Below are 26,775 nucleotides of genomic sequence, written 5' to 3'. Positions count from 1 at the left end.
TCCGTTTGCGACGGGCTGTAAGAGATAAACGCATCCCTTTCATTTGTATCCGAGATGGCCGCGATAACGGCGCCCGGCTTCAACGCCATCTCGTCTAACAACCCGAGCCGCTGCTCCACAAACATAAACACGGGGTCACGAGTGAGATACAGTGTTTATCGGCGATGAATTGCACATTGAATTTTTTTTCTTCTTCCCCTCCGCATGTAATTTTCTAGAAGATAGTATCCAAAGCACGAGTGTAAAAAGATAATACGTCTTGTTTTATTGTTTTTCAGCCACCTGATCAAACACGCTGGGCCAGAGGGGCCGAGAGAGGGCTCGCAGTTTGACCTTTGACCTCGGCTGTGACACGAAGTCGACAGATGCAGATTGTGATCTGATTCACGCTGCTTTTCTTTTTTCTTTCTTCTTCTTCTTCTTCTTCTTCTTCTTCTTCTTCTTCTTCTTCTTCTTCTTCCCCTTTCTGCACCTCATTTCCAAAATTGGAAAGTTTCACACAAAAAGGACTTATCGCAAAGCCAACTCGGTAAATAAAAAACACAAAGAAAGACATTTTAACGTTGTTCTAAAAAAGGCACACGTTCAGGGGGGAACAATGCAATGTCACTTCAAATCTGAAACCAATAACTCTTCTGGAATACAAAAAAAAAAAAAAGGCCTAATGGGGAGCAGACGCGTGGATTTCACTGACAGAACGACGCCGGGAAATAATTGGAATCTAACAAAATTCCATGTGTTTTTGTTTCCTACAGCACCAAACAATGACGGCCCGAGGACGCCGAATAACAAACGGCGGAACGAGCGATGCCTCGAAGCCACATCAAGGCCTCTCGCCGAGCCGGATGCCGAAACCCATCGGTCACGTTCGGCGGGAATCCCGTGAAAAGCCACGGGAGTCGCTGGAGAAGGGAGAAACTGACCCGAGAGGGAGCAGACGGAGTTGGGTGTGACCTCAGAACTCAGGGGATCCAGTCTCACGGGTCGGGGCGGGGTCTCGGCCCGAGGCTCCGGCCCGTCGGGGTCCGCGGAGCACATCCCGACGACGGACTGCTCCACACACAGGAGAACACCTGGGTACGGAGACGTGGAAATATCACTCCGAGACATGGGGGAGGGGAATATGCATCAACCACGGACAGGTTTTAGAACAACTGTTTATAGCGTTTAACAGGCTTGGAGTGAGAAGTCACTTCCTGGAAATATTCAAAAGATTTTTAGAGATAGAGAAGGAGAGTATGAACTAAGAGGGAGATGGAATTTCAAACAGCCAATTGTTCATACAACTCTAAAAAAACATGTGCACATCTGTCTGTGGGGTGAAACAGTGGAATAGTTTAACTGATGACATCAAGGAAAGTAAGAATCTGGTGATATACATTTTTTTTTTAAAGACATGACTCTGGACAAGTACAGACGTATCAGCATTGATGACGCATCATAAGTAACAGGAAATGGGGACAAGTTTTTTTTGTTTTTGTTTTGTTGATTGTTTTATGTATATGTAGGTATGTGTGTGTATGTGTGTGTATATATGTTTATATGGGTGTGTGAATTTGTATGCATGTGTATATGTATATGGTTCTCTAAAATAAGTATTTTCATGAAAACATAGGTTAGGGCACTTATAAGCTTGATAGCTTCAGCCTTGACCCTTTCGGTCAGCCACTTTCTTCTTTTGCTGAAATTTTGATTTTTGTATATTATTGCTGATCGAAATAAACTAAACTAAACTAAGAATACAGAGATATATAACAACAGGGTTCTTACACATGTTGACCCATGGATTTCCAGGACTTTTCCAGGACTTGAAACCAAATTTCCATAAACCAAACTGAAATCTCGGGATAAACATGAACAATTTAGAAAATGTTGCGTATCGAGAGCGTACGCCGGCTTACATTTCGATCGTCTTTCTTTAAAAAACATTAATTATTTCAAACTCGGCGTAAATAAACAAGTGATTACAACACATTTCCATGGCTTTTCCAAAACTTTTATGATTTAAGTTTTTTCCGTGACTTTTCCAGGCCTGGAAATGACCATTTAAAAATCCCATGACTTTTCCAGGTTTTCCATGACCGTACGAACCCTGTAAAAACACATTTTACTTAAAAAGGGGTACGATGTCGCATTGTTGGTGGTCGAGAGGGAATGAAGAGAGGGAGTGGCGTTGGCGAGAACAAAGCCGTGATTCAGAGGAAAAAAAAACGACGCTATTTTCTGATTGTTTCGCGACGGTTACGCTCGACAGCGCAAATAAACGAACCCAAACCTCCCGCACATCGCTGCGGGAAAGGTGCCGCCATGCCGGGTTGTGTGTGTGTGTGTGTGTGTGTGTGTGGGTGTAGTACATGTGCTTTGTGACTTTCCACCACTGTTTGTGTGACATTGAACGTCGGGGTCGGGTCGGAGCTCTACCGCGTTCGACGATGACATCTCTGAATGACATGCGACAGGCGGCGGGGGAGTCGAGTGATTCGAGGACAGAGGAAGTGAGCGCACAGGAAGTGCTGACACACAGGGCCACCGTTCGCCTGCGCGGCCTCTCGGGCCGCTGCTCCTCCTGAAGACTGGGGTCTGTCAGCACCAGCCAAACCTCACCCTGGCCTACATCACGACTCTGAAATACCAACAAAAAATCACACAAAGAACAGAGTGAGTACTGCTTAGAAACACAATGACCTAGAAAGAGACATTTTAGGAGGAGGCGTTACAAAACAAAAGCTCGAGTTGGACGCCGATTGTAAATTCTGCCATAAAAGAAAGAAAGAAAGCGGCTTAAATGAGATTATTATTCACTCTGCGGGCTGCACACCCCGAAGCTGGTTACCAGTGCACTCAAATGTGTGTGTGTGTGTGTTTGGGTGGTGCGAGCGCGACTCAAAGTCCACTTTGTTCTGCGATGCTATCTCATGTTGGTCAAAGTTTAAAGGTCTCGCCAATCAATGGTAAAGAACGTTCCGGGCCTCTCAGCGGCTGACATGCACACAGCGATACGAGCGCCGCGCTCGACGTCAGAGCTCAGTCTTATCAGTTTGTTGGTTCGAATGATCTAAAAAAAAAAAAAAAAAAAGGACGACGGAGGAGCTCAAGAAGACAGACTTAAAAAAAAATCTTTTATCGAGTTCTTCTGACGCTAAATAAAAGAAAGAAATCTGTATTTTTCATGAAAAAAAAGTCATAAAATACCTGCATTTTTCTCTTGTACAGAACAGTGGCGACAAAACTGCAGCGGCGGGTTTTATGCTCTCCCTAAAAAAAAAACAGAAAATGTTAGAGATAAACATGCTGGAGATTACAAATTCTGTGCACGTGTGTGTGTGTGTGTGTGTGTGTGAGAGAGGGAAAACGTTCACCTGCAGTACTTCTCGTAAGGTGTGTCGAGCGGGCGGGGCGTAAAGCGGCGACGCCTCTCGCTCCTCGGCCGGTTCGACGGAGCTCTCCTGACCAGACAGCAGGTAGCAGAAACTCGGAGCCGCGCCCGCAGGTCTGCTCTCCTGTTTCAAACCAAAGGAAACACACTTCATGTTTAAGAAGGTATCGGAGCGTGGATGTAGCTCGAGGCTCTCAGGGCCACACACACACACACACGGTTCATCTCGGGATGTGTGCAATTAAAAAGAAGATGCCGTCGTTAAGAAACAACAACTGACTGATTACTCCGACATAAAAATAAGTGAATTTAGAGAGACAAGGCCGACGACCTTCAGCTTCTGGAGGTCGACATCATTTCATTGGAGGGCGTTTTATGGACCACACATTTATTTATTTATTTAAAAACGGTCGTCGGGTTAAAGAGAATATAGACTTAAACCAAAAACTTACGGTGCACACGCTCGCCGTGTTTCCATGATCTCGGAGAGGCGTCACCGGGGGCCACAGACTGTCGATCAAGCTGAACAGCCTGGCGCTCCTGAGAGTGAGACACACACACACACACACACACACAAAAAGGAGAAGACATAATAAAAAAAAAGAGTAAGGAAAGCAGCACTCAAACAGGGGGGGGGGGGGGGCGCGCAGAAACTGGTGAATAAGGGACTTTAACGGGAAGATAAAGATGCGTTCGCAGCCAGTTTCACTTCCACTGAAACGCAGATCTGTTAAGACAGAGCTTGTTCTGAAAAATTGGCAAGAGAGCATGCATGGGCTGGCAGAGCACACACACACTCACACACACACACACACACACACACTCACACACACACACACTAAAAAATAATACGTTTTTACAAGCAGGTTTTGAGATACTGAAGTGTGGGAATACAGCCCAACCCCCACGTCAAATCACAACATCACCGCGGGGCAAAAACAAAGAGGTTTAGAAACAACAATGGAAAAAAATTGATCGTTAACGGCCGGAGTCGGAAAAAAAAAACGCTCAATTAGTGACGCGCGTTTCCTCTCACCACGTTGTCAATCTGGGCGACGACAGATTATTACATTTCGATTGCGCTCAACAGGGCTTTTTGTGACGTTTCATTCCCGCCCCGACTCGAAAACCCACGGACTCCCTCTTCCAAGAAGAACGAGGGGGCGGGCGGTCAACGTTAGTAATTCAACCGTGAGTGAGTGAGTGTGTGTGTGTGTGTGTGTGCCGTCATATCAGCCAGCGGTTGACAACCTGTTCCTCGGTTAATCACAGGGTTCCTTTGTTTGGAACCGGTTCCGCAGCCCATTCAAGTCCAGCGAGGCCCGCTCGAGGATGAGTAACGACGAAGGCACAAATCGTTCGACTCGCTCGGGTGTTTCACGCGGAGAGCTCGCTTCTTTGTTTGCTCGGACGCGGTTTTTCAAGTACGGCCTTTTTTTTCTCTCCCTTTTTCTTTTTAGTCGACACGCAGCCAAGAATATAGGAAGCTTTTTTTCCTGTAAAAAAAAATACCTTCTCGCCATAAAAAAAAAGGGCAATATTGACACGACGCACACGGCTCACACAGGTTGCAGGGCGGCCTCCTGTTTGATTAGAAACCACACGCACTCCTCAGAAGACTTACAACCTGACAGAAGTAGTTTGACGTCTTGGAAATTATGCTGACTCACTTTTTTTTTTGCAAGCCGATAGCTGGATGATAAGACTCCTCGAGTGTCTGAGATGAAAGTGGAGCCAGAGGCTGATTAGCCGTGCTTTGAATAAAGACTGGAAACGGGGCAAACGGGTCGCACGGCTCCGTCCGAAAGTAACCAAATCTGCTCTCGAGCTCACGAGCTTCACGTGATATCTTGTTTGTTTCAGATAAACACCGAGGAGTCGCTGAAGCGGAGTTGTGGCGAGCCGACGTATTTTCGCCAAGCTAACGATCTCCTGGCTGCAGCTCGCTCTCCTCTCCCTCTTGGAAAGAGGCGAATGAGCGTAATCCCCAAAGTGTCAAACTACTCGCACACAGTTTACTCGGTGCGATCGGCTTAGATTTCCATATATTTACTGCTTCTAAGAAACCGGGGGGGTGGGAGATCAATGCCTTATTTACCCAAACCGGGCCAATGTGCTTTTCCACTTGAGGGAGTCGGATCGCCCCACGTGTGATCGCCCCTCCATCCATCACGGCCCGGACCGCAGAAAACCTCCAGAGACGTCGTCGGGCCGCGGTGGCACTGGAAATACCGAGGAAGTAAACACCACCACCCCACACCCCGGCCGCTCTCTGAATGTTCCCACGTCGGTTCTCCTCGCCGCTTCTAATCTGGGACCCCGACTACGGAAACTCACGAGGGACACGCGGCGCCTCGGTGTCACTTTACGGCAGGGACGGCGTGGCCGGGTTCGGACGAGCCGCGCCGTCCTCATTGTATCGCAAATGTGGCGGTTAGTGTTTCAGAGGGGCGTTCAGGCATAAAGACAGGGGGGGGAGCGTGTGTGTGTGTGTGTGTGTGTGTGTGTGGGTGGGTTTGTTGCTCCAGATGGCCGAGCAGCGAGATAAGATAACCTCGCGGAGCAGAAATCCAGATCGCCGATCGGCACCGGGCTCAGGTTGAAGTTGGCTCCGGGTCTGACCTTTCTCGAGTGACCCGCCGCAGCACCGTGACGCCCCTCAGCAGGCAGCTCCTCCCCTGCCACCGGCGGCAGTACTCGTGCAGGTCGTCGTCGCGGGGCAGGAAGTGGAGCTGGACCACGCTGAACATCCCGTAGCCGTCCTGGACCAGCGCACAGAGCCTGGGAACGACACGAGCGCAGACGGTTTATACAGCGGCGTCGATGCGGATGCTTCTTAATCCGGCGAGACGCGTCTGGAAAAAACAAAAAACGGTTTATATTCTCTCACCAAAACACAACATGCGTATTGTTTACGCCCGTGTTTACGCGCTCGCAGCCGCCTCCTTCGAGGCTCTTCTCGGTTTAGAGGAGCAGAATAGTGAGAGACAAGCAGCAGATCTGTATTGGGAAGGCGCACGACGCCAACTAAAGTGGAACACACTTGTAAAAGTGGTTACATTTTTTTTTTCAAATATAAATATACACTACCGTTCAAAAGTTTGGGGTCATCCAGACAATTTCGTGTCTTACATGAAAACTCACACTTTTATTTCTCAAATGAATTGAAAATTGAATAGAAAATATAGTCAAGACATTGATAAGGTTAGAAATAATGATTAATATTTGAAGTATTAATTTTGTTCTTCAAACTTCAAGCTCAAAGGAAGGCCAGTTGTATAGCTTATATCACCAGCATAACTGTTTTCAGCTGTGCTAACATAATTGCACAAGGGTTTTCTAATCAGACATTAGTCTTCTAAGGCGATTAGCAAACACAATGTACCATTAGAACACTGGAGTGATAGTTGATGGAAATGGGCCTCTATACACCTCTGGAGATATTTCATTAGAAACCAGACGTTTCCACCTAGAATAGTCATTTACCACATTAACAATGTAGAGTGTGTCTTTTTGATTCATGTTATCTTTATTGAAAAAACAGTGTTTTTCTTTGAAAAATAAAGACATTTCTCAGTGACCCCAAACTTTTGAACAGTAGTGTAAATATATAGTCAAGGATTTTCATTGAAAAATCATTTGCTGCCAAATATCCAGAAACCTCGATGACGTTCATTCTGCAAAGAGGAAAGAAAGACTCTACAAGTTCGACAGAATTCAGAGCGAGAGGTGTTCCAGTTCAACGAGTGACCGTGTTGACTGGTGCCCTCGAGCCGGGTGCGTCCGGAGTAACGTGGGGAACATGTTTGGCGTGGATAATAAACAGTGAACACGAGAAGCACACATGCACGTTCCGCCGCCGTGTACATCGGCGGCTGTCGTCGCGTTCCGATCCGAGCGTTTTATTTTGTCCGTTTCCTCGTTCTGACATAGTTCCGCGCTCCTCGTGCGGAGACGACGTTTCCACCGCTCCGCACGCATCGTCGCAATCTAAACGCACAACGAGGGGAAAATTGCACTCAGCTGTCAAACTTCACGGGAGTGTTTTCTCTGCAACAACAGCGGTGCAATCGCTCTGGAGAATCAGATGGGCAGATTGCAGCGAAACATTCGGCCCCCTCGAAAACAATGCAATTACAACAATGTAATCTCAGAGGTCTTTAGAAGGGCCGACTTTTTTTTTTAAACTTCAACTTGAGCAAGAAGTCTCTTAATAGTTCTCAGAACAACTGAAAAGTTGAAACCGTGTGTGCATCAGACTGGAAGGAAACCAACTGGTGAATCGAGGTTTTGAGTTTCGGCACTCGACTCGAGGGATTCTTCCGAGAATTTGCAGAACTCGGTGTGCGGAGTGCATTTCTGTGTCTTTTGTCTTTTTGCGGCTGCGCTGGAATTGAATCAAAAATCCAACCGAGGTATTTACATTTAAGACACGAGATGTTCACAACTCCCACCTCGTTACCTTCGCATTGAAAATGCGGAAGTTTATGTTTTGATCGCCGTGTATTTGTATGCGTGTTTGCGTGCTATTCGCATAAGTCAAAAAGTATTAAACCGAATCGCATGAAATTTGGTGGGATGATTGGTTATTATCCGGGGACCATTTGATTAGATTTTGGGATCGATCGGGTCAAAGGTCAAGGTCATGAAAAGGTCAAAATCTTTTTACCATAGCACGGTCAATTTTTATCCAATTGGCATGAAACTAATGCCAAAATGTTCATAATTCAATGCCCAATCTTGTGATATGCGAAGGTATGCGCTCTACCGAGTGCCCGTTCTAGTTTCTATTTAAAATCAGATATAAATCAGAAATAATGATCCATTAACAAACAAAAAGTGGTGACATTGTGACGCGTCGCTGCCCGGTTGGATAGGCGGCTGCTCACAGAAAAGACCTTTGGCCCACAAAAAAGGTGCGAGGCCGCGTCTTCCTGCACTCTGCTGCTCCCAGTGAGCGAGGAGCTGGAACTGCTATACGCTCCAGTATCTCAGCCAGTCAAGCCCAGACACGGCGCTGTACCAGCCCCGAGAGTAAACACTGGAGTTCATATCTCCTGGCAACAATCAGGGAAGAGGAGGAGGACGCAGCAGAGGGCTGTCAGCATGCCCACCATACATGCGCACAAACCCAGACGTTTGGAAATAGTTTGGAGACTTGTTTTCAACCACCTGATTAGGCCTATAAACGTCCCGTGTTGGTAAACATGGGGTCTGCGTGTTTGTTTTGAGAGACCTGGAAATAGATATCTCAATAACATTCCTGCCATGACTTCTGGTGGCATCGGCCGTGATGTTTTCACCGAGTGTATTCTCAGTCGTTTGCTATATTCACACACACACACACACACACACACACACACACACACACACACACACACACACACACACACACACACACACACACACACACACACACACACACACACACACACACACACACACACACACACACACACACACACACACACACACACACACACACACACACACAGTAATCAGGGCCGTCGTGCATGTTGGAAAAATACAAACGCCGGAGAGACAAAGAAGCTTTTTCTGAAGGTTTTATGCTGACAGAGTGGAAACACACAGAACGAGTGCAGCAGGTTTAAAAGTTGAGTTGAGACCCTCGTGGACGCGTTGGAGGCTTTGTCAGACAAGACGACGCCCCGGGATCAAAAGAAATTCTTTCAAACCGTCACATTCTTTCAAAAAACACAAAATATTTCGTAAAGTTGAGAGAAACCGGCTTCGGCTACGACGATGCGCTCTGCGAGGACAGCGGGAACCGATAGCATCGATCGACGAATTGAAAAATGCTCATCTGCGTTCACGTTTTGGCCAACTCGGAACCAAATGTCTTGGAACCTGCAGATCATCAAGATTATTATTTTTTTGTTTTAATAGTTAAACCGCGAGTGGATGTCATATCTTAACAAATAAGGTTGGCAATGCTCTGCAGTTGTTTTTCATTAAAAGGCTTAAAAGCTCCAATAAAACATCTGGGCATCACTGTTTTATCAAACTGGAGGATATTTAACTATTTTCAGCTGCAGACTAATACACATTTAGTGCTTTAACAACAACAACAACAACAGGAAGGTGTTTACTAGATCGACTCCTTCGAGAGGAAGACACGTGACCCGGTGCGACACTGAGGCTCGTTGATGCGTTTGAAATGATTTATGGACAACAAGGAAGATTCTTCAGGTATAATTAGAGCAGGGTAGGAACACGAGGCATCAGGCGTCGGCTATAGTGGAAATATTTTTGCGAGCGGGGATCAGCTCATTGTTGTTGTTGTCATTTTGTTCATGGGATTTGTTGACAACAAAAATACAGGCCGTAAAACAAGAGCCATCCTTTTAAAAATGGCACAAATATAACGAGTATAACTAAAATAGAAAGGCTGTAATCCTTGTGTGTGAAACAACGACTCGTGTTATACATTTGAACCATGCTAAAGCGATAAAAAAAATGTAATAATGACCCTGGCCTACAATAGGAATACAGCTGAATAATACAGCTGCTGGAGTCACATTGGTGGGAAAATATGTAAACTTTCATTTTTTAAGAGCAGCTCGTCTGAATTTGCAAAAAAAAAAAAAAAAAAACTTCATATGAAACCCGAGATGACACTTGACAGATGGAAAAGAAACCGCGATGTGACTCTTGGCGGTACCAGCTTGACGTAAACAACCGCCTCCCCGCCTCGGACCCTCCTCCTGCCCGCTAACAGCAACACTTCCTCAAACGGTCGGCCCCTCACTCCCCAACAAATCCTCTGCCATTGGCCGGCTTTCCCTCTCAGGCAGATTTTCAGGAATTTGTTATTGTGAGCGATCACACTGAATTCTCAGCAACTAATGTTTTCTTCCAGGAACTACGATCCACGGAGCCTGTGCAAACACACACACACTGACACACACACTGACACACACACACATGCTGTGTGCGCATGCACATTACTTGGCAATGCACAAGTAAGTGACCCACACGTTAGGAGCACAGCAGAGAGGCCTCATTGGTGGGGGGGGCGGGAGTCCTTCCTATGTGTTGTCCACCAATCGGTGCGGGCCGAGTGATAAACACGGTTGTAACAGGATCCGTGCAGCACATTGTGTTCCTTCTCCACACAGAGAGAGGAGAGAGAGAGAAAAAAAGAAGAGCGAGAGAGAGAGGAACAACGAGCCTCTCCTCCCATCCTGCAAACAGTTAATCTCCTTGTTTATTCTATTCCGAAATTTACGGGAATTTACCATCTTCTTCAGGCACAAATATCACACTGGCCTCCCTCCCATGTGTGTGTGTGTGTTAACATAGAGGCTAAACAACAAAAGGATCAAATAATCATGCTGACTAGAGGAAGTGAGTCACGGAGGCCGGGGACACGGCGTCCTCGTCTTCGTACAGAGCGGGGCAAGTGGAGATGAAGTCAACCAGCCTTCCCACGGCAGAGCAGGTGTGCAGCCTGGAAAACCACTGAAAAGGCAACTTAAATATACAGAATCGTTGTTGTTCCAACCAAGTCATAAAAGGTGTACTTCAACAACTTGTTGTATTTTAGAAAATAAGTTTATAAAAAAAGAAAGCGTGTCTTATGATCAGAAGTATAACTTCACAGATGCCTTTTTTTTTTAAATGTCATATTTTTAAATGCAGGCCCTCGTGATGGCCTCCTAACCTCCAGCCTGTTGAATCTGGTTGAGAGAGAGAGAGAGAAGGCGGGGAGGACAAGTGAGGGACCGTTTCCGGTCAGAGGGCATTTGTTTACCAGCCGCTTGAAGCAGCGTGGCAGGAGAAAGTGTCGCGTTACATCCGAAGTTCACCGGTCAGCTGACCGGGGCTCTCCTCTCCCCACAGAGCGCCGCTCCGCTCAGAGGAACCAAAAGCTTCCCGTTTATTACTCAGCAAAGAGCTACAACAACAAGCCCGGGGGAGCGCCAGGCAACTAGAGGTCAAGCTTCGACTAAGACCGCCTGAGTGAGCCTCGTTTCGAGAACACGGGAAGAGCTCGCACTTAAGAGTCGGCCGTTGCTTCGCAGGAAGGGGATCAGACTCCATGGGACACAAATATCGCCTGTATGAGAAAAAAAGACCCTCTAGGAGGCGGGGTGAGAAATCCATATTTTTGTAGAATGTGATGGAAAGTTAGTCACCCGTAGTGAGAAACCCACCAGTCGACTCTACCACACAGTCTGCAGTGTTTGGGTCTTTCAGCTCTTTGTTTTGCTCTTCCAGCCCACAACAGCTCAACATTTCCGATCGCATCAGACAGCGGTCGCCGGTCGGATCGACCCAGTGTGTACGGTGATCGGACGAACCGGTTTTGAACGGGAATGCCCCGGTTTCAAACTGGAAGTGCAGAATCTCGACAAATATTTAAAGAAAATAATACTAAAACGTCCCAGTTTTCATAAGAGACGCCAAAAATCGTCCTGATTTTCAACACAATAATAACTAGAACGGGCACTCGGTAGAGCGCATACCTTCGCATATCACAAGATTGGGCATTGAATTATGAACATTTTTGCATTAGTTGCATGCCAATTGGATAAAAATGGACCGTGCTATGGTAAAAAGAAGATTTTGACCTTTTCATGACCTTGACCTTTGACCCGATCGATCCCAAAATCTAATCAAATGGTCCCCGGATAATAACCAATCATCCCACCAAATTTCATGCGATTCAAATAATATTTTGACCTTTTCATGACCGTGACCTTTGACCCGATCGATCCCGAAATCTAACCAAATGGTCCCCGGATAATAACCAATCATCCCACCAAATTTCATGCGATTCGGTGTAATACTTTTTGAGTTATGCGAATAACACGCAAACACGCACGCATACAAATAAATACACGGCGATCAAAACATAACCTTCCGCTATAAACTTGTTTTTATTACATAGACGTCATCACCAAGTATAAAAACAAACCGCGCAGCACGCATTCCGAATTCAGCTCCGACGTGTTTTTAATGCAATCAATCAATCGACGTGTCAACGGGGCCGCGGCTACGCCGCTACGCCGCTACGCCGAAGGTGAGCCGTCACGCCCGAGTGAAAGTATATCTTCTGGGAGCCAGCAGTAAATGGGAGCATTCCTGTCGTGCAGCGATAAGCGCCTCGAGTGCGCTCCACGTCAGGGTCCTTGCTGCGGACGTTTGGCTTTTGTCATTCAAACCAAACGGCAAACACAACGGAGCACGTAGCGGCGGAAGGGTCGCATGTTTCCTTCAGGAGGAGGTGGAGAACAAAGAGAAGAAGAAGAAAAAAAGAACTCAAAGTTCGATTATTGAACTTACTGTTTTTCTTGATTAACCGATTAATCAATTACTCACGCTGATGTCTTATTGTGTCCGCCCAACAGTCAAAATATTCAGTTTACCATCCCGGATGACTTGTGACTCCTGCACTTCGAGCTAATCAGTCGAAATCCAGATTGTTTGCGGTCCTGGCTCCTCATTGGTGGAGCGAGCTCCCCTCTGACATCAGGACAGCACAAAGTCTCTACATCTTCCGCCGGAAAAACTAAAAACACATCTTTTCCGACTATATCTGGATTAAAACACAGATTAGCACTTCAGTGGCACTTAAATGGCGCTTACTTATTACTTATGGTACTTTTGTAGTTCGACTTTCTTGAGGAAATGTTACTTTCTGGATTCTTGTTCTGAGCTTGTACTCTTGGTTGATGCACTTATTGTAAGTCGCTTTGGATAAAAGCGTCTGCTAAATGACATGTGATGTAATGTAATGTAATGTGATGTAATGTGATGTAATGTATGACAAAGAACAGCCTCAAATCTTCACATTTGGAAAACATTTAGCCAATCGTTTCATCATCATCGGCAACTCCTTTCCTTTTAAATAGATCCTCGCTTGATAAAATCGACTAATCCCTGAAGCATTTTGATGATTTTCCCCCCCCAGGAATACAACGTTTCGGCTCCACCTTCAGATAAAGTAAGCTCAAAACTAAAAGATCCCACACTGAACTATTTCTGTATCGCTAAGAGTGGGCGTCGTGACACTTTTGACACCCCTACACATGGACTTTCGCTTTCCTTAATAGCGTGAAGGTTAGAACAAACTGTTTCAAACCTCTTCCACCCGGGAGAGAGCAAGTGGGCACCGATTCAACTCCGGCTCGCTGGTGCACGAGATTCTGAACACATCGCGCTGTATTTCCCCCCCCCCCCCCCAAAAAAATTGGATGGAGTTGCTCACAGAGGGGCTGGATTCAATTAGAAATGTTTGTGTCCTTTGTCGAGCGCTGCCATATGGCTGGAGACAGTGCGAGCGCTCTGTGGGGCCCCGCTGCGCTGTGAACAATAGCTCCACCACTCACACACACATCGTGCCACCAAGGAGAAGCAGGCCCGAGACCCGAGGAAAGCGGCGCGCAATTCTTTTCGATCGTGGGAGTGACGCAGACGCGGGAGATGAAACGCGATTCTCTTTTCGCCGATCGAGTGTCGAACGCTGGGCCTCCGCTTGCCCGACGGTACCTGGTTTTGCCCTTTTCTGCGAGAGGGTCCGAGGACGACCCGGCGGGAAGTCTGGGCTTGAGGGCGGACGCGGGAGAGCAGTCGGCCGCGGGGACGGAGTACACTCTCTGGACCACCACCTCCACGTCCTGCCCCACGGAGCCGGCCCGGCCGAGACCCTCGATGGCTTCCAGGAGAGAGAGGCAACGTCTCGCCGACGCCGCCGCACCTCCGAAACGGCACGGAGCGCCGGAGGCGGCGGCCTGAGGAGAAGACGGGGAGGAAGAAGAGACTTACACCTCGGAGCTGCAATGGTTCAGACGATAAAATGGAAGACTGTCTTTGAGTTTACGGACTGTTGATCGGACTAAACATTACATTTGAAGAGGTTATCTTGAAGTAGTGACACTATTTTTATGATATGATATAGACCCAACAATGAATCTTCTGATGATAAACGTAATCTCTGCAGCTTCATGCTTTGTTTGCGACACAGTCGTTTGTTTATATCGTCCGTTGTCAACGCGCATCGTGGGAGTGAGCAGTAATACCCCCCTCACAAAAATCACCTTTTCTATATGCTGCATTAGAAATCCGCTCTATAAAAATAAAGGTGAGCCGTTGGTGGAAAGTTTTTCAGAAGTTCATCCGCTACCATAATTTATAAGTATTTGTCACGCATGTCAACATAATATGGGTTCATACACATTTTGGATTCCCAGGACTTTAAACCAAATTTCCATGAGCAAACATTTTGCGAACTCTCAATGTATACATAAAAAAAGTGTGAAAATGTAAACCTTAAAAAGACTCAAATGAATGAGAGACAATAGTTTGATTAAGAAATGAAACATTTATGTCTTTTCAGTTAAGGTGCGTTCACTTGCAGCGCGAAAAATGTGCGCTGCGAGTATCGAGAGCGTTTGCCGGCTTATATTTTGAGCGTCATTCTTTTAAAAGCATTTCAGCGTAAATGCACAGATGAATATAATATGAATAGGAATATAACACGACTTTTCCAAAACTTTTGGGATTTTCTTTTTTCCCCCCCCAAGGACTTTTCCAGGCCTAAAAATAACCAATATACAAATTCCATGACTTTCCCAGGTTTTCCATGCACCTGCATCATGTCTTCCTCCAGAGACTGAACGCTCCCGTCGCATCGAGTACACTCGCGAAGATTATCGACACGAACCTCATGTACGATTAGTTTTTGTTGGCACGTAAACCAAACCTCGCAACTAAACCTCCACCGATGACATCTGTGGCGGCCGCTGAGAGTTCGCTCCACTCTGATTGGTGTCGCATATGACCTGCAAGTCACCGAACACACATTTTGACCCGCTGGCTGAATGCGAGACACGCGATTCCACCGACATCAAGAGCACACGTACTTGCTTGGCGGCGGTCTCCTCCAGCGGCCCGAACGTCTCGCCCAGAGGATACGGGCGGCGTGCGTCTCCTCCGGGAACGCACACGCCGGCCGCTTTGGTCGCAGAGTACACTTTCTGGCTGAAGTGCGTGTTCAGGATGACGTCGCGGCTGAAGCCCTCGATGGAAAGACTTTGCCTGCAAAAAAGGGGTGAATTCATTGTTTTTGTTTTTTTAGCAGTCGTTTTTTTATTCCACCGTGAAATTAAAACATATTTAAAAAGGCGTCGGGCAACGATGAACAGTCTGTGTGTCGCGATTGCGTCGATATCAGATGCAACAGCGGAGCTTTTGCAGAACATTAAATGGAGTATTGCACACATGTCGGGGGTGTGTGTGTGTGTGGGGTGAGATAAACTCAGATAAGCTCCTTCTCCGGATGCTTTTCGTCCTCTTTTACTGGGGGTAAGAAGAAAAAAGAATTTTTTGAGGCTCTTAAATAAAGGCCACACCCGGCGGCGCCGCACGGCTCAACTAAAACACTTTCCAACTGTGACATCACGGATGGAGAAAAAAACAAACTTTAACGAAAGTCAGAAACAAAAAAGGCAACAACGTGACCTGCAGTGCTCTTGTGTTGAAGTTCACCCGTTTGTCATCTTAGATTTCACTCGTCGGAGTTCTGAGAAACAGCTCCGGTCAAGTGTTTCCACTCCACGAGGTGCATGACACACACACACACACACACACACACACACACACCTGAGTGGAGCCGAGCCTGAGAATCAAACAACCTCAACAATAGATAATTACGATGGTGAGTTTTGAGTTACGACTTAATTCCTTCAACAAGTGACACGGATAATGGTGGGATGATGGCTTATCACTGACTCAGAGACGAGATCACCGAGTGCCTGGAACCGACCGGCGTGTCACGGCTCGCCTGGTTCGACGGGAGAAATTAAAAACAAAATTTGTTTCGGATGTAGCAGTCATATACACCGAGTTGACATCTCTATCTGCAATGCAGTTATAGCAGAGTAATAACACGTTAGAATTACAATACTAGCTTCTCCGAGGTCGTTAATGTCCTCGACTGCATCTTTACTACTTGTTTATGGCACTGTCTTTATCTCTCCCCCCCCTCCACACACACACACACACACCCCGTCAATGAACTGAGTCATTCATTAAGTGAGCTGGTTACACTTTAAAAAAAATCTTCTTCTCATCTTTTAATTTAAAAACGTACGATCCGTTCATAACACGATGCGATGTTACACATCAAATCACCCAGCAGGATAATTAGCGCCAATTAAAACAGCAATAACATTAAATTAGTCTCCATGTTGATGAGTCAATCATAATGATGAATATATAATGTCAGTATTATTCATTAAAGATGACATTATCCCTTCTGTAACCGTCTAATCTGGAGTTTCAGCCATTTCCTTATTTTGCCATCCCGTTAAATCAAATACGTTGTGTATTCATTTTCGATGACTCGGCGTTTCTCTTTACGATGCGGCCGCCGGTCCGACATCTGATCAGAGATCAGTTAGTCAGCGAGGGATGTCAGTCGAGCGGGAACTCGCTGTTCTCAGGTACACAGGAAGTGCATCGTGAGACAGGTGAGTGGGCAGCTGTCACCAGACAGGTAGCCGCGTTAAGGAGCGGCCCCGGCTGCTGGCGTCACGGCCCGCGAGGTGAATAATCCCTGCAGGTATTTCCGCTCGGGCCGCGCGGCCCACTCACGGCGAAGCGTGGGAGGTGGGAGGAGCAAGAAAGAAAAAAAACTCCTCGCTGTAAAGGAACTGCGGAGGAGGTTCGCCTCCTGGTGAGCGTCACGCCGGAAGCACACCGGAAACACACCGGAGGAATTCTACTGGACCCTTCGATGCTCTGAATTCCGGGGTTTTCCACTTCATGTCACTTTAGAAGTTGGACATGTGCGCGTCTCTACGGAGAATACGAAGCCCGTTGTCACCTTTTCTTGGTTGTGATTCAGAGAGCAGAATATCGATCGATTTAAAATGTGAAACGAGTCATTTAGAAACTAAAAAGGAGGAGTCGATGACACTTGTTCGGAGGAGAAATGATTCTTTGAAAGAGTGGGGGGCTCTACTCCTTGTGATTTGAGGGATGGAGTACAACAGGGAAGGAGAGGTGCTAAAGCCAGAGGTACTCTCAAACCGCCATGTGTTTTCGATCTCGCTCCGTTGGCTCCCTCCACTCGGCTCCAGAAAATAATCCCACTGTGTTCTTTTTTCTTTTCTCCCCTGCTTGCTTGGAAATGACCTAACTACTGCCAGGAAGAGGAATGCGAAGCATTCCCTGGAGCCGTTCGTGACGTCAGCGCTCCGAGGAGGCCCCTGCGCCTGGATATTCCAGAGTCCACTAAACCTAAACTCCCAACAGCTGGAGTCAACTGCTGCCTCGCTTCAAACTGCATCTCTCACACACACACACACACACACACACACACACACACACACACACACACACACACACACACACACACACACACACACACACACACACACACACACACACACACACACACACACACACACACACACACACACACACACGTTCATACTTAAACCCCCAAAACACTCATCATTCCTACAGAATTCATGTTCATGGGGGGTTTTCATTTTCGTTTCTCTCCGATGTTTCATGTGTTCAGGTTTTTTATTCTGACGTCAGGAATGCCTCCTCAGCGTTATCTCACGAGAGCCCGTCACCCTTTGCGCTGCCCGTTGTGTGAGTCAGGCTCGGGTTGTGTAACCGGGTCTTTTTTTGTGGAGTTTTCCTGTGATCGCCTCGCAGAAGGAGGACGATGAAAATCAAAAACAGGAGAAGTGCGAGAAAAAGCGACACTGATCAGGAGCATATTTTATATTTGTTTCCCTTTCTCGGCTCCATTCGAGACCATGCATTTGCAACGTGCGTTTATATATTCTTAAAACCTTTAACAAAGATCAACAAGCCGCTTTGAGAATTGATTAATTACCAAGACATTTTTGTTTCCAGTCATTGGTTCAAAAGAAACTCGTTACTGTGTGACACTAAATCCTTTAACAAGCCGCCATTCATCTTCAAAAGCAGAAGAACCCCCTCAGGTGACAAATGGTCCTTATTACTTCACCTCCCAGTCAAAGTCTCCTGCAGCTGGTGCTTAACGTCCGTCACTGTCAGACGCTCATAATGCCCAGCAGCAGCACATAGTCAAATCTAACTGCAGAAAAAAGGGATTTTCATTTAAATACCCACTTAAAAAAAGACACATTTTAAGTCCCCCCCCCCCCCCCACAACGTGTCAATTAACAACTGCGTAAATATTACATTAAAAGTTTAAAGACGGAACAGTCCGGTCTCAATGCACGTCCGAGAGAGGCTTCAAGTTTCCTCGTTACACTTTTGTAGGACAGCGTTGGCTCCAAACTCGTTCTGACGTCACAGAACCTCAAACGCTCACGTGTTGAACTCACATTCAAGGCGAGCGCGGAGAAACTTCCCTTCCGCACATGAATGTTTAGAAACAGTCGAACCTCTGCACACACACACACACACACACACATCCTGCACAGTGAGGGTCAAACACCCGGAGTAAAGCGACGAAAAAGCGAAACCGCGCTCGAGCGTCACTGCGTCCTCTCACCACGGCGGGTATACGTGGACCACGTCTCTGGGCGCGGGGATCAGCTGGGCGGCGGTCTCCCGGTTGAACAGCACCAGCACGTGAGCGCTCCGCTCGGAGGGGGGAGGGGTTCCGTGCTGGCGGGCCTCTCCGGGAGGCCGGTGGAGCTCGCAGAGCGCCAGTTGCACGCTGCACTCCTCCTGAACCTCCAGCACCTCCAGCACCAGCACGCCAGGCCTGTCCACTGGAGAGCAGATCAACAACAACACAGATGTCGAGTGTGCGCACATGCAGAGAGAGCACACGGGCTCTCACGGAGGACTCTCTGTGGGACTCATTAATGCGCCGTGAGAGTAATTCCCTTTTACCATCAGAACAATTTGCACTGAATAACTAAAAGCTGCTGGAGGGCCGCGAGCTCGACGAGGAACACGGCGAGTCCCGCCGGGCCGGCGCGCAAATGTTCGGAATTTCACGACGGAGCCGACTTTGCTTTTTTTGGCCCGAGCGATACGGTCGACGGATATAATTAAGGAAAGAAAATTGAGGCAATGCCCCGGGGCCGTAAATCAAACAGCGATAAGAGAGCGGCTTGGCTGCCTGTCCATTCCGCGTGTCAATTTGATTGCATCGAATTGCAGCGTGAAGAAGACCCCCTGAGCAACGCAGCCCACAGTCTGCACGTGTTAACGGGCCCCAGGGGGGGGGGGGGGGGGGTTAATACAGTAAAGAAAATAAATCATATCAAAAAGGGATCGCGATTCGCTAGAGCGATTCAACACGCATTCGTCCAAACGTGAAATCGAAGCGCTTCATTTGCGCTCCCTGTGCGTTTTTTAAGGTCCCCGATCAGTGTTGCCAGGTCCGCGGTTTTCCCGCGGAATTGGGCTACTTTTGAAGTGTTGCCGCGGGTTGAATATGTTGTCCGCTGGTTCGGGTAGACCTATTTTGCATGCAAATTACATGAATATCTTTAAATAAAAATCCATATTTTAAATGAAATAATTTATTTATACCCAAATCCTACCAAACTGACTCCAGATCAGCACGTACACACATGGACATGGACTTTAAAAGCAGTGTATATGGTTTGGCACGGGCATATTTTGAGTTCTGATATTGGGCTGGTTTTGTCACACAGACCTAGCAACCCTGTCCCCGATTACAAAATCAGCAGAATAAACCGCAGGCGGCCGGCCAAAAGCCAGACGGTCCTCGAGTCCTCCGCTCGGCCCGTGACGATCCGCCTGGTTGTGGGCGGGGCCACTCGCGCGTGCGGAAATTTGAGCAACACAAAAAAATAAGCAGGTGTCATGTAACAGCAGGGCGATCTGGTAACTGCTGTTGTTCAGAGTTTACCACGCAGCGACACCGAGAGCACTCAACTCTCCCGAGAAGGTGTTTTGCTCTGCAGTGAGAGTTTTCAAACCTTTAAAAAAAAATAAAAGTAAAGTGTCCGGGCCGAAACACCTATATAAACATCGACACTTTCACCCTCCGGTTGACTCGTTACGCCAATTAAAGCATCGCCTCGCCGCAAAGTTGCATCATGTGGGCGTTTGTTGCTTTCCACAATCAACTGTCACCGTTAAGCCCCGTCTTGTGTCCCATCATAAAGGAGACACGAGAGAACACAAGTGGTTTGGTGAACCGCAAAAAGGAGGAAAGAAAATAACTAGGCGAGCAGTTTCCTGTCACCTACATAACTGTGTTCACAGCGATCAGCTTCTCCTTCTGATCACACACACACACACACACACACTCACAGACAAGAATCACGCTGGCTGAGAGGAGGTCTTCATCCCACTCACAGATCAAAGTTCATAGTTAAATGCATGTGTGCAGCATCCTGGGTGCAACTGTGGCGAACGCACCTGGGCTCCTCGTACCTGGCAACCTAATTATTTTCAGACCCCATTGGATGACGCCCGCCATTAGTCCGACTCAAGCAGCATTTAAAGAAATAGAATAGGATTGATTGGGGCGATGAAGCACTTGAAATGAGTCCGTACGCATTTAACTCGTACGATATGTCGCCACGCGTCTCGTCTCGCCCTCGCGGCGTCGGCGGCGTTCTGTGATTACGGTCTTGGATTGCTCACACGCTCGTATTCCTCATGTCTCCTGCTCGCCAGCGGAGACGAAATTGGCTCTACCTTTGAGTTCTATTTGTTAATGTGCGGTTAGAAAATCACGTTTTTTTGGCAATCAACGCTTCCCCCCCGTTTTGAAGTCGGACGGCCGCGCGCGACTATCCCGATCACTGAAGTCTGGTTCCAGTTAACCAGATAGTTTGAGGGCGGATCAGCCTTTGAGAAACACAGATAGCCCGACTTCAATCAGCGGGTTCATTTAAGCTGGAGAATAAGACGTTTGATCGACTTAGTTGAACCACGTACGAGGAAGGGGCCCCGGGTTTGTGTTAATCACCTGTTGTTGTTGTTGTTGTTGTTGTGTCAGAGATGGACTGGTGCCTCCAGAAGCCGACGGCTGATCTCTGTCTGCACTGGAGTCGATTCAGCCTCTCGGCCAGACCTCCGCTGCAAAAAAACCAAAAACAATCGCTGACGTTACTCGGTAAACTCACGTGGCGTTGGAACAAACGCACGTGCAGAATCGCTTATCTCAAGGAAATTGATTTTCTGATGCAAAACGCAAGCTGTCGAGACGACGGATCGCCATCTGTCAGATTTGGTGGGCTTGGAGATGGCGGTGACATTTAGCACCCGCATCCTGACACCAGGTGTCCCTTTCATCACCCGTTCCCGTGGAAACATTGATGCCTGGCAGCGAGCGGCACGTCTCCACACACACACACACACACACACACACACACACACACACACACACACACACACACACACACACACACACACACACACACACACACACACACACACACACACACACACACACACACACACACACACACACACACACACACACACACACACACACCTGACCTTACTAAGCAGCCATCAGTTATACACGACACATGTCGTAAAAAGATTATGTATTCATACGATAATTTCTTTATTCATAGCGAGCTGCTGACACACCAGATTAAATAGGGAGGAGACACGTATCAGATTGGTTTAGATATCGGGCTCTGGGCTGAATCGGTGCGTCCCTAATGTGGATTTTTTCACAACAAAGAACAAACGAGTCAAACCTTTGAAATTTCCTTTTCTTTTTGGCCGAGTCCTCCGGCGTCTTGGACGGCCTCGTGGACGGCGGTTTCTGAGGAGTCTGGAGCATCGCCTGAGCAGACCTGACCCAGTCGCTCACTGACCTCTTGCTGCCCTCGCCGCTTCGCAGAGGAGAGCCCGGCCGGCTCGAAGTCACGGCGACGTCGGCGTTCTCGCCGGAGGACGCGTAGCCGGAGATCTCGAGCTCCGTCGACTAGGGGAATGAAGCAGGAATGATTTGATTATATTCACCTAATTTAGCAAAAATTCAATTTTGAAAATCGGGTCACGCTTGATTTAATTTGAAAGTTTGCCGGTATTAAATTGCAGATAAAGTAACACTGCGCATCAGGGGGATAATAGATATTCATAATAATGAGTCATTAAAGATGAAATCAAATCAGTAAAGTCAATCACACAGTGGGTGGATATGGTACAATGATACACTGTCAGGCTGATACACTCACAAGATTGGGCTTGAAGCTTTTTTTTTTTGTGTGTTGCTGCTCACTCCACCTGAGGGAAGCGGTTCTCATGGAAAACTTCACGAGAAACCAGAGTCCCTGTCATGTGCAGACAAGACCAGCATACCAGGCCTCCGCCAGCCAACGCGCTCGTCCTATTTGAATCAACTTGACCCTGCTGGGCGCCGCGCCAGCAAACGTCACACTCTAACCAGCTACAGAGGGGAGGGAACACGATGTCCCTGGCCCGGGCTCAAAAATGTTTTCACCCGGCACTGAAAGCATTGTAAGTACACAGCTCGGCGCGGCTTAAGACCTGCATGTTTTCCTGAACAAACAGTAGTAAAAACTATGTTTACGGTCCCGCTCTGTGGATCGAGCGTCGGGGCCCCGGTTTGCGGTCGAGGTCGGTGACCCCGAGAGCGGCTGGCGCGGACACGCTTCATCTGGGAAGTGGCCGTTCCTCGTCGGCCTTGAGATGCACAACAAAAAAAAACGCCCTCACAGCTTCCGCCTATCCACTTTCAGCGCGAGTACAATAACAGAGAAATCTGGCAGGCATACGTGGAGTGAGTCAGCCGTACATTTATCCGGAGCTAGAAACTTGGACTTGGACTGGGACGGCCTCTTCTGTATCCTGCTAGATCCGGTTTTGTATCAAATTGGCAGCGTGTAAGCAAACTTTCTGGGAAGCAAAAAAAACAAAACAGTTTTGGCTGTTTTGCCGCGGTAATTAAATAAATATACCTTTTTTTTTTTTTACCTGGAATTTTACTAAACAAAATGCTGGCGACTATTTTTGAAACTCGCTGACAGGAGGTCAAACTTTATTTATTTTATTATACATTTTTTGTTAAATCTTAAATATTTAAAGCATCGTAAATAGCAAATCTAAGAAAACCTCTGAATGAACGGGGGGGGGGGGGGGGAAGGCGTGAGGAAGTCCATTTGTTTTGGGTTTAAAGTGTGCACCGCGCTTTGTGCAGTGGTACCGATACCATGGGAAATGTTGAAGAACTTAAAAAACAAACGAGATACCCAAATGTTATTCCTGTTACTGAGCACGCAGTCACAAAAAAACATCCAAAAAAACCAACGTTTCAGTCCAACCGTGTTCGAAGACCCCCCCCTGACTCCCTCGGAGGCCTCTGACCACAAGCCTCCGGTGAGGTGATCGCGAGTCTCGTTTGACCCGAGAGCCGATAGCAGCGCATTAAACTGTGACAAGAGGAAGTAGCTGGGTCTGTGGGGGGGATGTTAATCTGCTTCCTCTCCACACGCAGCCTGCAGAAACTCACAAGAGATTCATCACAGGACACTTGTGACTTAACTACGCCTTCGTTTGGTTTATTAGTGGGCACGTTATTGGCCGACGCCGCGCTGATTAAACGGCTTCGATCATCGGCGTCACGTTCGAGGACATTTTCCCAAAAATCTCTACGGACAAAAGCGCTGCAGTGTGGCCACATCCAGTGGATCAACTACATGTTGTACCATGACACTCTGTGTGTGTGTGTGTGTGGCGTTGAACCCGAGCACAACACCTCCACCGCTCCTTGTACCTTCTGCCCTGCCTTTAACAAACACTGATCCTGAATGACTCCTGAGAAGGAGCAGTCAAAGTCTCCACAGCGTACGGGGGAGGGCGATCGACTGCTCTGATAACACAAAGATATGCGTCGAAAGAAACAGCGTGTGCGTCACATTACACGCCGTTTTCAGGACGGCTTTCTTTACACGGTATTCGGCCGTTTCATTTTTTTCTATTCGGATTTAGCTAGCAGTGAAAAATGGCCAGAGCACAAGTTGACATCATTGAATGACTCGTTTTGTCTTAATAAGTCAAAAAATGTATTAAATGCAACACAAAAGGCAGTAAATCCCAAGTTACACCGGGACAATCAAATATCTGGAGAAAATAAAAAGACTCGTCAATAAAAGTTAATTAATTTCCAGTCTATTGATTAATAAAAGTCCCCGCAGTTTTGGTTTCCATCAATAACACGATTGAAAGAGTTACATTCTTCACACATCAGAGGATAAAAAGCATCTCTTGTCTTCGCTCAAGAAACATGCATTCCTATCCGCTTTAGCAGTTGCTTGAGGATACGAGGCAGCTTCTCCCTCCACACTCAGTCGGAGGATTTATTGCTGCCTCAGCTTGTGAACTTTGACAGTTTGGATTCTGACCTAAAAAAAAAGAGTTTTTTTTTTGCTCTGCTGGTCGATCCCAACAGGCTCTTTCAGGACACGAGGCAGAGGCTGCAACACTCCACCTAGTGGTACCCCGGCTACACGTACGATCAGATAATAACTACAAATGAGTAAAAACTTAATAACAATTCAATTATACAGACAGGGAGAGGTGCAAGCCAAAACTGAAGGTAAAACTCCTCAGGTTTAAAACACTCAGTGAGAAGAATATCATCTGAATATCATCTGCTTTAGGAAAAGTACTGACATTTATGGCACCTCTTCTAAGATAACGGCATGCACTGGCAGTCAACTTCACACTTTTAATTAGAAACAGACTGGACTCAAACAAAGGTATGTAGGGTTTAGGTGGTGGCGTGGCGCCATCTAGTGTTCACTAAGACTCATCAACCAGGAGACAAGGACGGTTCACTCACATCTGTCGGTTGGAGAGGCAAATCTTCTTGTTTTTCATCAGAGGACTCACAGTCAGAGATTTGTTGCCCGCTGTCCTTTTCAACGTCTTCCTCGGATTCATCCAGATCACTGTCCGTGTCAATAACAGGAAGGTCCTCTAAAAAAATAAAAATAAACCAATGAATGAAATCTATAATCATACCTTAAGTTCTACTTAGTAGCTTTTTCTCCAACGTTCAATATCTCACAGCAGTGAACAACGTAAAGAGTAAAACCCAAACTATATTTACTTATATTTTTGTATTAAAGTGACTAAATACCATAATTGTTTTACTTGGTTTGGTATTGAGGGAGACACAATTTAATCCTTCGGGGCCTCAGGCTTAATTTGTTTGTTTTTACCATTAAAAGGTTCGGAATTATTTGTATTTTTTGTTATGTTTTTTTGTTATCTCCTTAATAACTTAGACACAAAAACACCCTTTAAAGTCACCCTTTAAAAAAATGAATAATTCAACATTTTAAGAAATTCACGTATATTTTTTAATTTCCTATATTATTTTAATATATCCTGCCCTGCCATTATATTGTATTATATTGTAAACATGCTTGCTGCTGCTACAAACAAATTTCCCCCTGAGGATTAATAAAGTATATATCCGATCTAATCCCTTTCTTGCAGACAAATATTAGAAGATTGTCACCACTATCAGACGAAGAAACTGAAACGTGGCAAGAAACTGAATAAGTGTTTCTTCTAAAATGTTGAATTATTCCTTTAAAAATATGTGTGTCTGTTGTCACACTACACATCAAGTATCGTGATATAAAAACAAATGTCGGCTCATAAAGATGAACTGTCCAGTTCCAAACAGCCTCACGTGTCCCAGTAAGTCACAAATGGACTTGATGTACCCGTTTCAGTGCGCAGCATGCGCAGCGCTCTGGTGTAAGACTCAATGGGAGCTGCAGGTCTCCGAGGTCTTGGAGGAGGCGGTTGCTGCTCCTGGGTTTCATCATCGGACCGCTCGCCGTCACTGGAGCTCCACGCGATGTGCACTGGGTCCTCGTGAACAGCACCGGTCTGCACTGAGCAAACACAAGAGGACATGAGAGGATAACTTCACACCACTGTGAGGAAACGGTTTTTAAATGTTAACGATTAAAACATATTCATATTCCTGTGTGTCTTACTCTGCCCCCTCCACCGTCTACATTAAGAATAGGGGCGGGTATTGTTTGAAATTAAACTTGATCCCTTACTTAGAAGCATATTTTTCAACAAAAAGGATGATATTCATTTCACAAAATAGGAGGAAAGAACTTAAAGAAAAATATAAAAAAGGAAAATGTTAGAATTAAAAATCACGAACGATCTGATAGACAAATAAGTAGATTAAAGATTACAAATCTGACCAAACAATAGCAACTTTCACTTGACAATTTGTTATAAACTGTGGGATGAAGACTAAAACACTTGAACACACTCAACACTTTATCCTGGACACTTTAACCTGCTGACAATACACTTTAATCACTACCTTGTATATATATATATATATATATATATTGTATTCCTCTGTATATTTAATATTGTTATTGTATTTTTTATTTTATTTTAATCTTTTA

At 46.5% G+C, this 26,775-nt stretch overlaps 1 protein-coding gene across 5 annotated transcripts in view; it reads right to left on the bottom strand.

Annotated features, from left to right (window-relative positions):
* Positions 1-26,775, bottom strand: part of spidr (scaffold protein involved in DNA repair) — a 30,408-nt gene that overhangs the window by 2,320 nt on the left and 1,313 nt on the right. For 3 of the 5 annotated variants that reach the window (XM_056420379.1, XM_056420380.1, XM_056420381.1), the window contains exons 4-16: positions 26,062-26,235; positions 25,167-25,303; positions 22,057-22,286; positions 21,315-21,424; positions 18,906-19,128; positions 15,265-15,439; positions 13,892-14,133; positions 5,999-6,157; positions 3,829-3,916; positions 3,360-3,500; positions 3,193-3,255; positions 2,422-2,623; positions 924-1,073 (exon numbers count right to left, since the gene is read on the bottom strand). In XM_056420379.1, the coding sequence (XP_056276354.1) occupies positions 924-1,073; positions 2,422-2,623; positions 3,193-3,255; positions 3,360-3,500; positions 3,829-3,916; positions 5,999-6,157; positions 13,892-14,133; positions 15,265-15,439; positions 18,906-19,128; positions 21,315-21,424; positions 22,057-22,286; positions 25,167-25,303; positions 26,062-26,235 (2,094 nt within the window). Of the gene's footprint in view, positions 1-923; positions 1,074-2,421; positions 2,624-3,192; positions 3,256-3,359; positions 3,501-3,828; positions 3,917-5,998; positions 6,158-13,891; positions 14,134-15,264; positions 15,440-18,905; positions 19,129-21,314; positions 21,425-22,056; positions 22,287-22,539; positions 23,443-25,166; positions 25,304-26,061; positions 26,236-26,775 lie in introns of those variants that run through there. The other 2 variants (XM_056420382.1, XM_056420383.1) reach the window with 2 other exon arrangements.

Source organism: Pseudoliparis swirei, chromosome 8, assembly GCF_029220125.1.
Source record: "Pseudoliparis swirei isolate HS2019 ecotype Mariana Trench chromosome 8, NWPU_hadal_v1, whole genome shotgun sequence".
NCBI classification, from domain to species: domain Eukaryota; kingdom Metazoa; phylum Chordata; class Actinopteri; order Perciformes; family Liparidae; genus Pseudoliparis; species Pseudoliparis swirei.
Note: the sequence above shows the minus strand (reverse complement) of the source record. Positions and strands in the feature narration are given on the sequence as shown.